Genomic DNA, 15328 nt, shown 5'->3' on the forward strand with positions numbered 1-15328 from the left:
CATCCCTGACTGCTAAAGAGGTTAAGGCTGTATCCATACTACGCAGTTAAAGCAACATCATACCACTTTAAACAAGCTACATCTTTTCCCCAAAGAAGCCTGGGAGCTGTAGTTTACTAAGGGTGCCGAGAGATCTACCCCCCCCCCCCAATCATCATCATCATCATCATTTATTATTTATACCCCACCCATCTGGCTGGGTTTCCCCAGCCACTCTGGGCGGCTTCTAACAGAAATATTAAAATACAATAATTTATTAAACATTAAAAGCTTCCCTAAACAATGCTGCAATTCACAGACCCAGCCTTCTTCTCTGTGAACACTGGGAATCGTAGCCCTGTGAGGGGTTCCTCTGACCACTCTCGGCACCCTGGACAAACTACAGTTCCCAAGATTCTTTGGCGAGAAGCCACGAGTGTTTAAAGACGCTGCTTTAAATGTGTCGTCATGCAGATGTGTCGGGTGTTAAGTTGGAGCGGAGAGTTTTAGAAGGAGGCCTGTCTCGCAACCAGGGCTTCCTCCTTATTCCCCCCCCCCAACCTCTGGACAGGAGAGCGACCTTTATCCAAAAGTTGTGGGGGCTGCAGTGTTGCTTCATCCCAGTGGAACATTACTGGAATGTGCAAAATGCAGGCTCTGGTTCCCTGCTGACTGGGAAAGCGAGGGGCAAGCTCCAGCCTGCTAGTGGCACGGAGAGGTCACAACCTAGAGATGGACAGACCTAGTGGCTTCAGTTCCTACATCAAGATAACAGGTTTCTACCTTCAGGGATACTTTTTCCAAGGAGCCCCTGAGTGCCTGTCAAGGAGCAGCATTGCAGAGGATTGTGGGTCAGATTCTATTCCATACCTGCCAATGTTTCTCCAATGAAAATAGGGACGTCCTATTCCATACCTGCCAATGTTTCTCCAATGAAAATAGGGACACCCTATTCCATACCCGCCGACGTTTCTCCAATGAAAATAGGGACGTCCTAGTCCATACCCTCCAATGTTTCTCCAGTGAAAATAGGGGTGTCCTATTCCATACCCGCCAACGTTTCTCCAATGAAAATAGGGATGTCCTATTCCATACCCTCCAATGTTTCTCCAATGAAAATAGGGACGTCCTATTCCATACCCTCCAACGTTTCTCCAGTGAAAATAGGGGTGTCCTATTCCATACCCTCCAACGTTTCTCCAATGATAATAGGGATGTCCTATTCCATACCCTCCAACGTTTCTCCAATGAAAATAGGGACATCCTATTCCATACCCTCCAACGTTTCTCCAATGAAAATAAGGACGTCCTAGTCCATACCCTTCAACGTTTCTCCAGTGAAAATAGGGGTGTCCTATTCCATACCCGCCAATGTTTCTCCAATGAAAATAGGGACGTCCTATTCCATACCCTCCAATGTTTCTCCAATGAAAATAGGGACGTCCTATTCCATACCCTCCAACGTTTCTCCAGTGAAAATAGGGGTGTCCTATTCCATACCCTCCAACGTTTCTCCAATGATAATAGGGATGTCCTATTCCATACCCTCCAACCTTTCTCCAATGAAAACAGGGACGTCCTAAGGAAAAGCGAGATATTCCGGCATCAAATCAGAAACTGGCATGGCTTCTGTAAATCCAGGACTATCCCTGGAAAATAGGGGCAGTTGAAGGGTCTGTGCTCAGTATTGCCCCTCGTGCATCCGGACTCCACCAGAAATGCACCCAAGGTGGGCCGTTGTGGTCAAACTATAATCCGGGAAAGCCTGCCTGCCACGCCTGGTCTTCTCGCCAAAGGATCCCTTGATGCGCTTCTGGTGAACTGCAGGGACAACCCCCCCCCCCTCTCCCACAAAATATGGCATCAATACCCAACCCAAAGCTCTTCTCATGCAGAAATGTCTACCCTGCCCTTGAAACGCCTATGCCCTATTCTGGGCGGGTGGCAACACTTTAAAATCACACTCGGCGTTCAAAACAATATATCGAACAAATACAACAGAGGCAGCAGCTACTGATAAAACACAGCCTTTAAATAAAACATCAACTACTTAGCAAGGCAGAAACCTGCCAAGATTTAAAAAATGTCTTCCCTGGCCAGCAAAAGGCAGCCAGAGAGGGGTGGGGGCGGTCTAGAGCCTTGGCTGGTGACTAGGTTTTACAGGGAGCAGCATTTTGAGGACACATTAATTGGATCAAGACCGCCAAATTTCCTGAAAGGGTCTAAGGGGTTCCTCATCCCTATACCTGCCTCGCCCCTTTTCCCAACTCCTATTTGGGAAAACACCATAGCTCAGTGTAAGAGCATCTGCTTCCCACACAGAAAAGCCCCAGGTTCGAATCCGGACGTCTCTAAGTAGAGCTGGGAACATTGCTTGCGCGAAGCCCTGGAAAGCTGCTGCCAGTCAGGGCAGGCAATACTGAGGTAGATGGAGCACAGGTCTGACTGGGTTTTTTACCCTTCTTTATCTCTGAGCCTGTATTGCTCGGTGAAGGTGTCTTGGTATTTTTTTTTAATATAAGTTATTATTTGTCATTATTATGACAGAGAACACAGATCTGAATCCTGGGATTTTGCCACACCCCAGCACTCATTTGCAACCAGCCTTCCCCTTTTCTGGCCTTCTGAAATGTCAAAAGTTTGTAAATTTCCTTCCATAGGAAAGGGGATTTCACAGCAGAGTGCACTAAAACCACCAGGCAGCCACAAGAAAGAGGAGAGAGCTTGCAGTCTCCTCGCCGCAGGCCAACAGCAACACACACCAAATTGCCCTCCTAATAAAAGGGTCTGGCAATCATAAGACTTGTAGAGTGGAAAAGGGACCCAAGGGTCATCTAGTCCAACCCCCCTTTTCAAATATATATATATTTAAAAAATCGTTTTTATTTGACTTTATACATATCTGTATAAAGAGATTTCTTTGAATCTCGAGGCTTCCCACCACCCCCTCCCTTTTTTTTTTAAAATATATTTTATTAATTTTCCAATTAAAACCAATTATATCACATTCATTATTTCAAATTATACACATATATATATCAATCAAACCGAATGTTATGCCAAATCGTCTAAAGAATTTTTTATTTGGGTTCCCATGCTTCAAGAAATTGGGGATTCCTCGCAACCGTCCACTGCCGTCTTTTTTCTAAAGTTCAAATCGTCCTCCAAGTTCATAATAATCCAGATCTTCCCCTTACAGTCACATAGATGTTTTCCACTTTCAACCGATTGTTTCCCAGCTGCTGAGATAAATATCAAACAAGGTTTCACAAATGTTCTTTCTCCTGTGTGGGTTAATCAGTCCAGCCTCCCCATAAATCTTCTTAGTCTGGAGCTCCCTGTTGCGTCGAAGCAGCGCCATCTTAAAAAGCTCAAATCACTTTCGTTTCCTCTCATAGCCATGAAGATTAACGATCTTTATAAAATTTACAGCTTTTCCAGGCAGAAGACCCAAACATCAAACCATAAACTCTTGGTAAATTAATGGATCTCCTTGCCCTATAGCTGAACTTAGCTTCAGGTCGCTGCTCCAATTCAAAGTGCGTCACAGCTCATAAATCCTCCGAACGCGTCCAGGACTCCTTCCGTCCGACTAGGGGGGGGGCTTTTCTCATCGGCAACTCCACATCTTTAAAAAATATGCTCAGTAACAACAGTTTATAAAGTTCAACTCACACAGTCTTTTGCTTCTCTTTCACTCCAAACAAGCCAGGACATCGCGTCTGGGAAGGTACGAAGTAACACATATGAAGAAAAATAAGAAAAAACTCAATTCCCTTATCGCTCCGTCCCCATCAATCCTTCTTCCAGATGATATACAGCCTTTAACTCCTCTCCCTCAGCAGCATAGATTTCTCAGCAGTAAACAGCGCTTCTTCCCCTCCTTCTGAAGTATGTCCATAGATTTAAGCCTAATTATCTTCTTTAACCATGGAAATCCCCGCCATGCAGATTAGCGTCCGGGAGTCCTGGCCCTCGTAAGTGCTTTTCAGCCCAAGCTCCCCCCACTCCATAAACAGTCGGAGTGGGTCTGGGGGCATCGCGGGCCAGCGGCCCCTCTCCGTAACCCCCGGAGAGGGTAGGGGGTTGCCATTTACTCCCCTAGCAACCGCCAAATTCCTTACGAAGGTCAGAGGGATGGAAAACAGGTCCGCCATTCCTGCCGGCAGAAACCGGAACCCCACCACCACCCCCTCCCTGGGTCCTATAGTCGACATTTTCAACTGCATATTGTTTCATAATCTATATTTTGCATCTGTCCATTTTGTCCATAGTGTTTGTTACATTACAAGTGTTCTTAGAATCCTGCTGTTTTCATCTGTTTACAGTGGTCTCCTAAATACAAATTATAAATGTTCCCCATTTTTCCTTAAAGTCTTTGTTGTCTGGCTGCTGAGCTTTCCAGTCAGTTTTGCCATTTCAGCGTAGTCCAACAGCTTGGTTTGCCATTCCTCTTTGATAGGGATTCTTTCATGTTTCCATCTCTGGGCTAGTAATATCCATCCGGCTGATGTCACATACATAAAGAGTATTTTCTGCTCCTTTGGGATGTTGGTACCTAGGAGCATAAAACTCTTAATCTCAGGGTCGTGGGTTTGAGCCCCACATTGAGCAAAGGATTCCTGCACTGCAAGGAGCTGGGAGAATCACAACTTTGTAAAAGTTCCTCTCCTCAGAGCGACAGGCAGACAGGCAGGCAAGAGTGAGCAGATACATGGTAGTCTTGGAGTAAGGTTAAAGCTTACTGGGAAATGATATATAATGAATTGAAAAGGGTGCTCAAAATAACTTTTGTAAAACAGCAACAACCCAGAAGCTTTTCTTTGGGGAATTATAGGGACAGAATAAGAATGCTACTCACCCAAAAGTGGAAAGAAGCAGAAGTCCCAGCAAAGGAAGAATGGATACAAAAAACTTATGGAATACTGTATGCAGAAATGGCGAAACTTACCGTAAGAATAAGAAGTCAAGATAACAAACTTTTTTATAAAAGAGTGGAAATGGTTTATTGAATATTTACGGATAAATTACAAACAGATAAAAACATTGGCAGGATTATTGTAATAACCTGCAGTTTCATAAGAGTATATATTGAAAGCAGATAATTAAATGAGCAACTTAAATGAATTTGGATATGCAGAAGATATTAAAAAACAAATTTAAGGAACCACAGGAAGAGCGGGAAGGAAGTAAAACTTTGAAATGTTAAATTGATTGTATGTAAAAGGATCCCCCCCCCCGGCTACAACGCTTTTCAATACTGAGGGAAATTTCCCTTTTATCATTAAAAAGGAAGAAGGGAAACGGGAACATTTGGGCAGCAGTCAAGGTTAGCACCCTCTGAGCAAACACTTGCCCACAGCCAGAAAAGATACCAAAGGATTCTCTCATCACATCTGCATGTGCTGGTTTATGTTATAGATGCCCATAGAGAAATAACGGCTGTACTGTAATTTAAATGGAAATTTAAAAAAATGCAGCTCACTATAATGGGGGGAACTGTGACCCAGTGACTTGGCAGGCTTACTGTTGATGGGAGTACAGTAACAGAATTGTTGAATCTGGTGCAAATGCAACAGAATACTGTTCAATAGAATTGTAGAGTTGGAAGGGTACCCATGGGTCATCTAGTCCAACCCCCTGCAATGGGTACCATCTTGGCAGAGAGGGTGAGGCCTTGCTCGCATCATGCGTTTAAAACACTAGGATTCCACTTTAAACAGTCATGGCTCCCCCCCCGGGAGTTATAGTTTGTCAAGGGTGCTGGGAGTTGTTAGGGGACCCCTGTTCCCCTCCCAGAGCTACAATTCGCCGAGCAGTTTAACAATCAATCCCTCTTCACAGGGAACTCTGGGAACTGTAGCTCTGCATGGAGAACGGGGTTCTCCTAACAACACACAGCACCCTTGACAAACTGCAGCTCCCAGAATCCTTTGGGGGAAGTCTGTCTGTTGGCACCTGTCTCAAGAGACAATGGAGTGCTCCTCCGGGGGTGAAGTCAAACCCCTGCATTAGCAGCACTGAAGTGACCTCCCCGGGGCGCAAGCCCGGGTAGCGTGTAACAAACTACAGCTCCCAGAATTCTCTGGGGGAAGCCGTTTAAAGTGGCACCGCGGCGCTTTATGGAGTTGGCTGCCTGGCCTCCAACTGAAAGCCTTCGTAAGTCTCCTCTCCGGCTTCGAGATGGGAGAAGAAGATTGGCTTGCGGCCAAAACATGATCGGATCTCTGATGTTGTTTCACTTCAAAGCAGGTCTCCAGTTTGGATCCGAATGGTGGTTCTGGGAGAAGGGTCTGTTTTAGCCTCCTCTGCCTGCCGTCTTCCTGGTGCAAATGCAATGGAATAAATACAGTGAATTGCACCCTTCTCCCTACCCGGGAAGAGAAAATACAGGCAAGAAAGACCATGCAGGGAATTCCCAGGTCCTCAGCCTAGTTTGTTTACCCAACCTTCTCTCCCCCCCTGTTTTGCCTGGCTAGCCTTGAGCTGGCCCTATCTGCTTGCGACAGCTGGGCTGTCCGTTTGCCATAGGATTCATCCGGACAGCAATTAAACTGCTGCTGATCCAGGGGCAAGGCCGTGTGGGTGTGCAAAGGAGTTTTTACAGCAGGGGGGCTGTGAAAAAAAGGAATCTCCTGCATGCCAGTAATTCTCCAAATGTGGGGCCTTGAAACGCCCCCCCCCCGCCTTAGGCCCCATCTGTGTCCTGAATTTAAAGCAGTATCATGGCACCTTAAACAACCATGCTGTCCCCCACTGATTCTTGGGAGTTGTAGTTTGTTCAGGGTGCTGAGAGTTTCATAGAAGTGGGAGGGGGTCTCCACAGTCATCTAGTCTGCAATGCAGGAGTCTTTTTTGACCCCTATTGCCTTCACAGAGCTGCAGTTCTGTGGTTCAACAATCTCTCTTCCCAGGGAACTCTGGGAAGTGAGGTCTCCTAGCAACTCTTGGCACCTTTAACATACTACAATACCCAGGATTCTTTGGGAGAAGGCATGCCTGCTTAAAGTGGCATGATAATGCTTTATTTTTACAGCACACATGGGGCCTTGTTGGCTAAAACGGAAATGAATTGCCTCCTCACTAAGAATTCTCTAAACGCTAATGCTCAATATTACCCTAGCATTCTCTGGTTAATCAAATACAGTATTTCCAGAAGCTTTGATGCTGGCAATAAATATACTGATAACCCAGTTTAATTATTTGGTACACGATATCTGACATGCAATGCTGTCCAGCGTTATTTCATCACTGACATGCAATGGTGTTTCCAATCAGACTGCTTTTAGCCTTTTGAAACTTTTGGCTGGACGGCACCTGCCATAATGAAAACAATGAAGATATATATGAACAAGTCTAAGGTGCTCAGGTTTCCAATGCTGTGAGGGAAAGCAACATTGACATTTGGGATTTCTGTTTCCAAATGTTGTGCTTGGCCAAATTTTGTGAAGACGTTTTGGCTTAACCACTGGATGGCGCAGCAAAGTTAAGCCTCCAAAAGCACAGAGGGCGTGTCCCAGAGAAGATAAATATGGGATGCTGAAGGGCAGAGGTTTCAAAATTGTTTTCTGGGGTACCCAGACCAGCCCAAAACATTTTGTGTCTGAGGCTGTCTGAGGCAGAACAGCAAATGCCCAGGGCCATTTTGACCCCTGAGGCAGCAAATCCCACAAGCACCTCCCTCTAGCAGTAAAAATACAATAGCAATATATTAAATCACTACCATTTTCTCATAACATCCAACCTCAGGTGCCTGGAAACAGAAGCCTCTAACTAATGGTAGAGCCGGCCAACCCTGGATTCTCTGGGAGCCTATGGGGAGTTTTTCAAGGAGAAAATTAGTAATAATGCATAAGTTTCCCTGACAGAAAGAAAAAAACCCACTTACTGCCAACTTCTTTCTGCAAGATGCAGGAAAGTTTTGGGAAACGGTCTGTTCCTGATGGGGAATGGTGCCCGTGCATGAGCTATGTGCCATAGAAACTTCTGCAACCTATAGGGTTTCCTTCCGTGTCAAGGCATGGCTCTATAGAAACAATTTTGTTTACATTTTCATACGCGGATTTATATGTAAATATTTTTCTATGTACATATATGTATATGACAAAAGAGCCTTGTGGAATTTTAACAAACGTATTATGGCATTGGCTTTTTGTGGACTTCATCAGACATGGTGGTTCTGAAGTCCGCAAAAAGCTGATGCCTTAATTAATGTAGTCGCTCTTACAAGAGCCTTTGTAGTTTTGGCCTTCTGGTAATTTAGATGTATAAATGCAAATTCAGAATTTAGATGTCACAACTAATCTTCCGTCCAAATCACCCCAGATAAACACTTCAATTAATTTGCGCCGCATCCCAAATCACCCTCTCTAATCAGTTCCCCTTTCATTCATTTCTCCCTAATTAACTTCCCCAAAGACCCTGCTCAAAATCAGCTCAGTTCCCCTTCATTTACCCCCTTCATTATCCCAAATCATCTCTAGATAAAGCCATCTGAAATTAATTTTATTGCACCCAAATTAATATCCTGCTCAGCAATCCAGAACACATCCAATTTGATTCCTCCTGAATTCATTGCCAACCAAGAAACACTGGGGGCACTCAAGAAAATATTTGGGAGTCTCTGCCCTATATGCCCACCCATAGCAACACCTGTTTGCTCAAAAGTTCATTGGGAAATGGTTCTCTAAGGATACAAAACGGCTCCTCTGGAGGGTGGGGATCAGTGGTGAGTTCGGGATTGTGAATTATGTGGGGAGCCAATGGTGGAGCTGGTGACTGATGATAATCTGTGCAGGGGGGCTCAAGCTGGAGCCTGGAGTCAGCGCTGTGGAGAGTTGAGGGCTGGAATTAAGTAGTAATAATCAACTGTGCTCCTGAGCACATGCAGAGTGCCTTTTGTACCCCTGAGAGACCAGGGCATGCATCAACACATCTGAGAACGCAGAAGGCTTGATTCCTGGAAGAGGGCTGCTTATTTTCATCATTATTATTTTTGCAGCTTTGTGAATTTTAGATCTAGTAGTAGAGTAAATAAAGACACATTTTGGGGAAATAGTCTTACAACAGCTTGAAAGCATCACAAGGATGAACGTTATCATTAAACTTATTATTCCGAAACATTGCAAACGCGCCCCCCCATTTTTTCCATGTGCCCACTAGGTTGATCTATATGGATTATTTTGCAATAAGTTAATTTAATCATTAAAGACCAGCTCCCCCCCCCCCACAACCTTTCACATAGCAGGAGATACAGTGGAGAGATGCTTATTTTCAAAACCAAAAAGTGCCCAAGTCTTCCGGCAGACTTTATCTCTAAACCCAGATGTGCGAGAGTTGGCTTTTCCCTTCTTCCTCCAATTAATAATTTTACTCCGTGTATTTCCTCTCTCACTTAGCCAGCATAATTGGGAAGATTCCAAAAGGCGGGGGGAGTTGCTGTTCATCTCCTTGGCCAGAGTCCTTCAAGGTCCCTGATGCTATTTAGCATCTACATGAAACAATTGGGAGAGGCTGCGCAGGAATTTGAGGTTGGGTGGCAAGAGTAGGCTGGTAACATCTGACTCTTTCCCATCTGAGTCCAGGAAGGCTGTGGAGATCCTGAACGGGACTGGATGGGGACTCACAAGCCAAGACTTAGGCTGCGTACACACCGTACATTTAATGCGCATAAAAAGAGCTCTGATAGATTGGGCCAATGGCCCATCCAGTCCAGCATCCTGTTCTCACCGTGGCCAACCAGATGCCTGTGGGAAATCCCAAGCAGGATCTGAGCACAAGAGCCCTCTTCCCTCCTGCAGTTTCCAGAAACTGACATTCAGAAGCATTACTGTCTGAAACTGTGGAGGCAGAGCACAGCCATCATCAGAGGTGATTTTAGGGTAGTGCGACCGGTGCGGCCGCACTGAGTTTTTAGTGCCACGCTGAAATTTGAGAGCCCAAAGTCCACCGCTGCCATCACGTCTAGCAGATTTCCCCAAAGAATCCTAGGAACTGTAGTTGAAGGGTGCTGGGAATTGTAGTTCTGCGAGGGGTGAACTACAGTTCCCAGGATTCTTTGGGAGGGGGGGGACCATGTGCTTTGAATTTGCTTTAGATGCCTGGTGTGTACGTTGCCTTAATCTAGCGGACAATGCAGAAGGGATATCTGTTGAGCAGGAGAGACATTTCAGGATTAGGCATGCAGCTGATTCTAGACAGGACCACAAAGTCATCTTCTGGAAGAGTTCAGGCTTGCAGCCTAGGCTTGCTCCTGGAGCCAGCGCCACTCTTGGGACATCCCGGTTGCAGCTATGTCTAGGAGCAGGGCTGGATTTAGATTTGACAAGGCCCTACCGTAAGCTACTGAAGGTAATGGGGCCTTTTATACGTCCACCTGTCCTTTGTCAACAACAAATTGTCGCTGTTTTTTGTGTGAATATATGCTATATGGTAATTTATGGACCTAATAGGTATCTAACGGCATTTGCACATAATAAAATATGCATTTTATCAAAGTAATTGTTGAACTGAAATACAATTAAGAAAAAGTATATTAATAGTAAAATACAGGTGGGGCCCATGACTTACGTCACAGGAGCCTACACAACACAAAACACTGTTGCTGTATGTTGGTTTTATTTTATTTGTTTTTTATCTTATATTTTGGAAATGTACATCTTTTTTTCCAAGGGAGTGTGGCCCTAAACAATAGCTTGTTTAGCTTATATGTAAATCCGGCACTGTCTAAGAGTGAATTTGCACAGCACTGGTTAACATGCCAGCTGTTGTACCCTTTTACTGGAACAAACAGCCCCGGCCTCTGCCCCTCGTGCCTTGATCGCATCCAGATTAGATTACTACATTGCATCTGCGTGGGGACGGTCTTTGAAAAGTTTCCACAAACCTCAGCCAGAGTATTGACTGAGGTTTGCAAAACTTCTGTTCAATCTGCATTGGCTTCAGTGTTCAGTTTGAAGCGCTGCTATGAAGCTCTAAAACTGTCTGGGACCAGGCGATTTGACAGGGCCCCCTCTTCCGCCAGCCTGAACCTGCTCACCTCTTGCATGCAAAATCTGAGACTTTGATCCAGACCGAGATTGTTCCTCAGGGCCTTCTCAGTTGTGGTGCCCGGAGTGTGGAACTCAAGCTCGATCGGCTTCCCTCCCTTCATGGCTTCCCAGCCACCTGTAAAAAATGAGCCAAGTTCTTGTTTGATCTGAGTTTTCTTCATACCCTTGCCATGAATGCATTTTAGACAGCCTTTCAATTTTCTTCCATTTTTAATTTTACTTTTGGATGTGATTGGAGTTTTTTACTTGACTGTTTCTTATGTGAACTGCTTTGAGCACAGATGTATTTATGGAAACTCCGGTATATAAATAAATTGTGGCTATTATTATCATGACCATTGCTTTGTTACAGATATACTGTGTATTTCACTATTTGGGGTTGTTGCTGTTGTTTAATTCCAAGCTGCCTTGGAGAGCCATTTGAGCAAAAAGAGGAGGTAAAAATACTTAGATAGGTAAATAGGCTGCATAAAGCAATATTAATTTCTGGAGTGGCAGCAGCCCCCTCCCCCCTAGAATCTTTGGCACCTGAAATACTAGATTTATTGTCATAAGATTCCATGTGTTTCATTACAGCACAGAAAGCATCAGCTTGAGTGACAGCTATATGCATCAAGAAAAGAATGGTACTCTGCACTTGCTCAGAGGTCCTCTCTTCTTATTTCTAGGTTTCAATCTCAGTGCTTAAAAGTGGATAGGCAAGGGGAAGTATAACCTCATTTGTATTTTAAGGGAATATGATATTGTTGTTATATTGCAATGTAACTATAGGAGCAGGAATTGTTAAATTGACAGCTGATGGATATTGGGAAAGGGAAAATAATACAGATTTAAAAAATAATTGCAAATTGAATATAAGGAATGAAATGTGAGTTATAGATAAATATGTAATTGGAAGCCGCAAAGGGGAAAACTAGGGACGCATCTTGGACGAGGGAACTATTTTGGGAATTTTTTATTAAATTTGATTTAATTTGGCATTGATTTGTTTAAAAATAGGAAAACTAATATTATTATTTGGCAAAAAAGAGAGGCTCCGGGCCTGAAATCGGGGTCCAACGAAGCCCTGCGCAAAGGAAGGCTGAGACCCGGCACCTCTCTTTTTAGAAAGCAATCTAAATTGGAGAGGGGCGGGAATGGGGGGACGGGGACGGATCTCGGCGAGGAAAAGCGGGACGGCGGAGTAACGGCAACCCCCTTTACCTGGGAGTAAGTTCCGTTGAATTCAACAGGGCTTACTTCCGAGGAGAGGTGGATCGGATCGCGCGCCAAGCCGGCGACCGTCTCCCCTCCGCCGGCCAGGGAGCCTCGCTCGCTCTTCCGCGGGGAGGGGGGGCCGACTGGGGCTGGCGCTGAGCCGCTGGGGGCGGGCCGGGGGGCGGGCCGTCTCGCCGGGCCGGAGGGGGCGAGCTGGCGGCAGTGACTGGGGTGCCGGAGTCGGTCGCTGCAGCTCCTCTCAGGCGCACCATGGGCTCTGCTTGCTCCCCGACGGCGTTCCCTCTGCGCGGCCTCGTGCTGGGGCTCTTTCTGCTCGCCTGCTCAGGTAAGGGGCCCAGGGAAGACCCCGATCGCGGCTGCTGCTTCTGCCGGCGGGGAATGGAAAGGGAAATCGGGAGCCCGGAGTCGGACGCGCGCGCCCCGGGGTGGGAAGAAAGAGACCGAGCGCGGCCGCTGCCGCCGGGAATGGGAGCGCAGCTCGCCCGGGATCTCAATACGCTTTCGGCCACCCCCCTTTCCCAAAACACCTCTTTGCCCGCCAAGGAACCTTCCCCGGTCTTTCTGCCTCCCCCTCCGCGGGTTTAAGCGTCGGATCCACCTGCTCTTCTCCGCAAGCCCCTCCCTTCCCAAGTTTCTGGCAACTTTTACGCGTCCGCGGGAGGAAAAATTTGGAGGCGGCGGCGAGAGGGGTGGGAGTGGGGGTCGCTTTGCACCTGCGATCTGCCCACCCCCACCCCTTTTGCGAGCAGCCAGCCTGCCACCTCGCCCTGCAGGAGGGTTTCTTTCTTTCTTTCTCAGTGCCTTGCCTTTTTGTGGCAGATGATCCTTCTTTTCTACCCGTTCCCTTTAGCCAACCACCTTTCGGGACCAGGAAAGGCGCCATTCGTTCTCTTCTCCAATCCTAAGGGGGAGAGAGCCAAAAATGAATGGGGCGGGGTGGTGGGGTTGGCGGCGGCCAGGTTCAGTTCTAGGGGAGGTGGAGAGGAGGGGGGGGACCTAGTAGATCAGGGTGGGTGGGGTGCAGGGACTGGGAATAGTTTTCTGTGTTACTGGATTGGTGTCTCTTTGCTAGGAATTCAGCTTAGTACTTAGAAAAGTATGGGTGTAAGCGTCTCCTGGTGGGAAGCAGCCAAAGATCCCATCTCTTCTCCATCCTGCCCTCTGACACCACCCGCATTCTGCACCACCTCTCCAATTAACATGCTACGGAGCCCCTTGGCAAGATTGAGGGTCCCCTTGGGGTCACTGCAACATAAAGCGTGTGACCCCCCCTTCTTTCTCTCCCCACCGCCCAGCTCCCTGCGCTTCCACCTTCCCAGTCCCTCCTTGCTGCCCCAGGACTGCTGCTGTTCCCTGCTCCCCCACCACTCATATCCTCCCCATCTCTTGGCATCATCGACCCTCATTTCCTGGCATTTTTTCTTGCTCAGCGGTGACTTGACCGTTCTTAAGTGACTCATGGGCAGGGTGAGGTGATTTGGAACGTAATTAAAGGAGGAAAAATAATGTGCGAGTTCCTTCCCCCCCTCCACTCCCCCCCCCCGTCAAATACAGAAGAGGAGCTGTGGAGAAGGGTGCCATCCTGGACTCAGACGCACCTGTTTTCGTCCGCACACACCAGATGGTGCTATTTTATTCCAGGCTAATTTACCCTGGAATAAATCCTGAAGCCTGGTTCTGTGCACGTTCTTGCTCGCTTGTTGTAGGAAGCTTGCATTAAAAAAATCCCACCCTTAAAACCTCAGCCTTTCCTTAACCACCTGGATTATGAAGGGTGTTTAGTCCTTATCATCTCAAAAAAAAAAAGCTGTTTCGAGTGCTAAGGCTGAGTGCTCTCTGGAGCATGAGAATTAATACAAAAGAGTGCCTCTGGGCGTGTGCAGAGTTTTTAAAAATATCTAAGGAACTGCGGCTCAGCCCATCTTTACATATTTGGGATTAGGACACTGAGCTCAGAGGGTGTGGCTTTTACACGGGGGTGAGATCCAGCACCTCTAATTCTTGCTACTTAAAAAAACACACCAATAGCTACAACCCAGCTTTCAGTCCTCCTCATTGGAACTGTAGCAAAGAATGGATCTAGCCCGAGATTCAGAAAACAAGCTCTGCAGAGCCTTTTCGCTTGGGTTCAAAATTACCCCTCGAGTACACTTTCTTCTCCCACTCCCTTTCAATTCGTTTTGGGGGCCCCTTTCTCTCAGGACACTGGGTTTTGCCCCACCCTGCCAACACCCCCTGAATCATTACCCCCTCCGCTGGATTTTGTAGATGCCAGAGGCTGGCACACAGGGGAGGATGTTTATACAATCTGCTCTTAGGGAGGCGGATGTCGGAATGGTGCTGGGTTGGGTGTGGAGGGCTCTGCTGGAATGAGACAGGGGTGCCCAGAAGAGTCGGGAGGAGGAGGAGGAGGAGGAGAAGGTGTAACTCAGTTGTAAGTCTCCCCCAGTCCCCTTCCCCCAGCTTGGAGTACTGGGAGGGATGCTCTTACCCAAACATGACCCAGCTCGTTGTTTGCTCAGCCCCAGCCTCTTTGCATTCCTGGTCCCCTGAGTTAGCTTTTCCCAGCCTCCTGGGCTCTTCAAGAACCACTCCCTTTACCCCTCCGAGCAGTGGCTGAGATTGCTGCTCCAAGGCAGCTCTGCCTCACCCCAGAGGCAGAGGCAACAGCAAGCATCTTGGGAGAGGATTTTGGGGTGGGTGGGGCGGGGCTGGAGAAGGTTTCCCACTAGTCCACCCACTTGAAACCTTCCCATCCAGAGCACCCTTTATAAAAGGAGGTGTTCTAAGAGTTGAGCCCCTGTGAAAACCACATATCCTATTACTAGTTGGTAAGCCTCTTTTATGGCAGGCCCCTTTAAAAACCCATTTTGTAAAGTGCTTAATTCATCTGATCCTGGCGAGCTCAACTTGGGCATCCTTCATAATCTTGAAATCTTTTCTCCAGGCCCAGAAGTATGAGATCAGGGTGGCTCTCCTGGTTTCCTGACTGGTGAGGAGGGAAAAAGAGAGAGAAAGAAATCCCTCTGCACATGCTCACAACAACCATCGCCACCATGTTCCAGAATTGAATCTTGGCT

At 46.9% G+C, this 15328-nt stretch overlaps 1 protein-coding gene and 1 long non-coding RNA gene across 2 annotated transcripts in view; one reads left to right on the forward strand and one right to left on the reverse strand.

Moving 5' to 3' along the window:
- Window positions 1-5288: 5288 nt before the first annotated feature.
- Window positions 5289-12311, reverse strand: LOC118087935 (uncharacterized). Its single transcript, XR_004692881.2, has 4 exons — window positions 12234-12311; window positions 11018-11145; window positions 7868-8005; window positions 5289-6302 (listed from the first exon to the last, which is right to left on the reverse strand). It is a non-coding gene; the product is annotated as an uncharacterized LOC118087935 (long non-coding RNA).
- Window positions 12312-12431: 120 nt separating this feature from the next.
- Window positions 12432-15328, forward strand: part of BCAM (basal cell adhesion molecule (Lutheran blood group)) — a 51513-nt gene continuing 48616 nt past the window's right edge. The window contains exon 1 of the mRNA XM_035118038.2: window positions 12432-12573. Coding sequence (XP_034973929.1) covers window positions 12498-12573 — 76 coding nt within the window. The 5' untranslated portion in view covers window positions 12432-12497. The remainder of the gene's footprint in view (window positions 12574-15328) is intronic.

The sequence above is a fragment of the Zootoca vivipara genome, chromosome 6 (genome assembly GCF_963506605.1).
Source record: "Zootoca vivipara chromosome 6, rZooViv1.1, whole genome shotgun sequence".
Classification (NCBI taxonomy): Eukaryota; Metazoa; Chordata; class Lepidosauria; order Squamata; family Lacertidae; genus Zootoca; species Zootoca vivipara.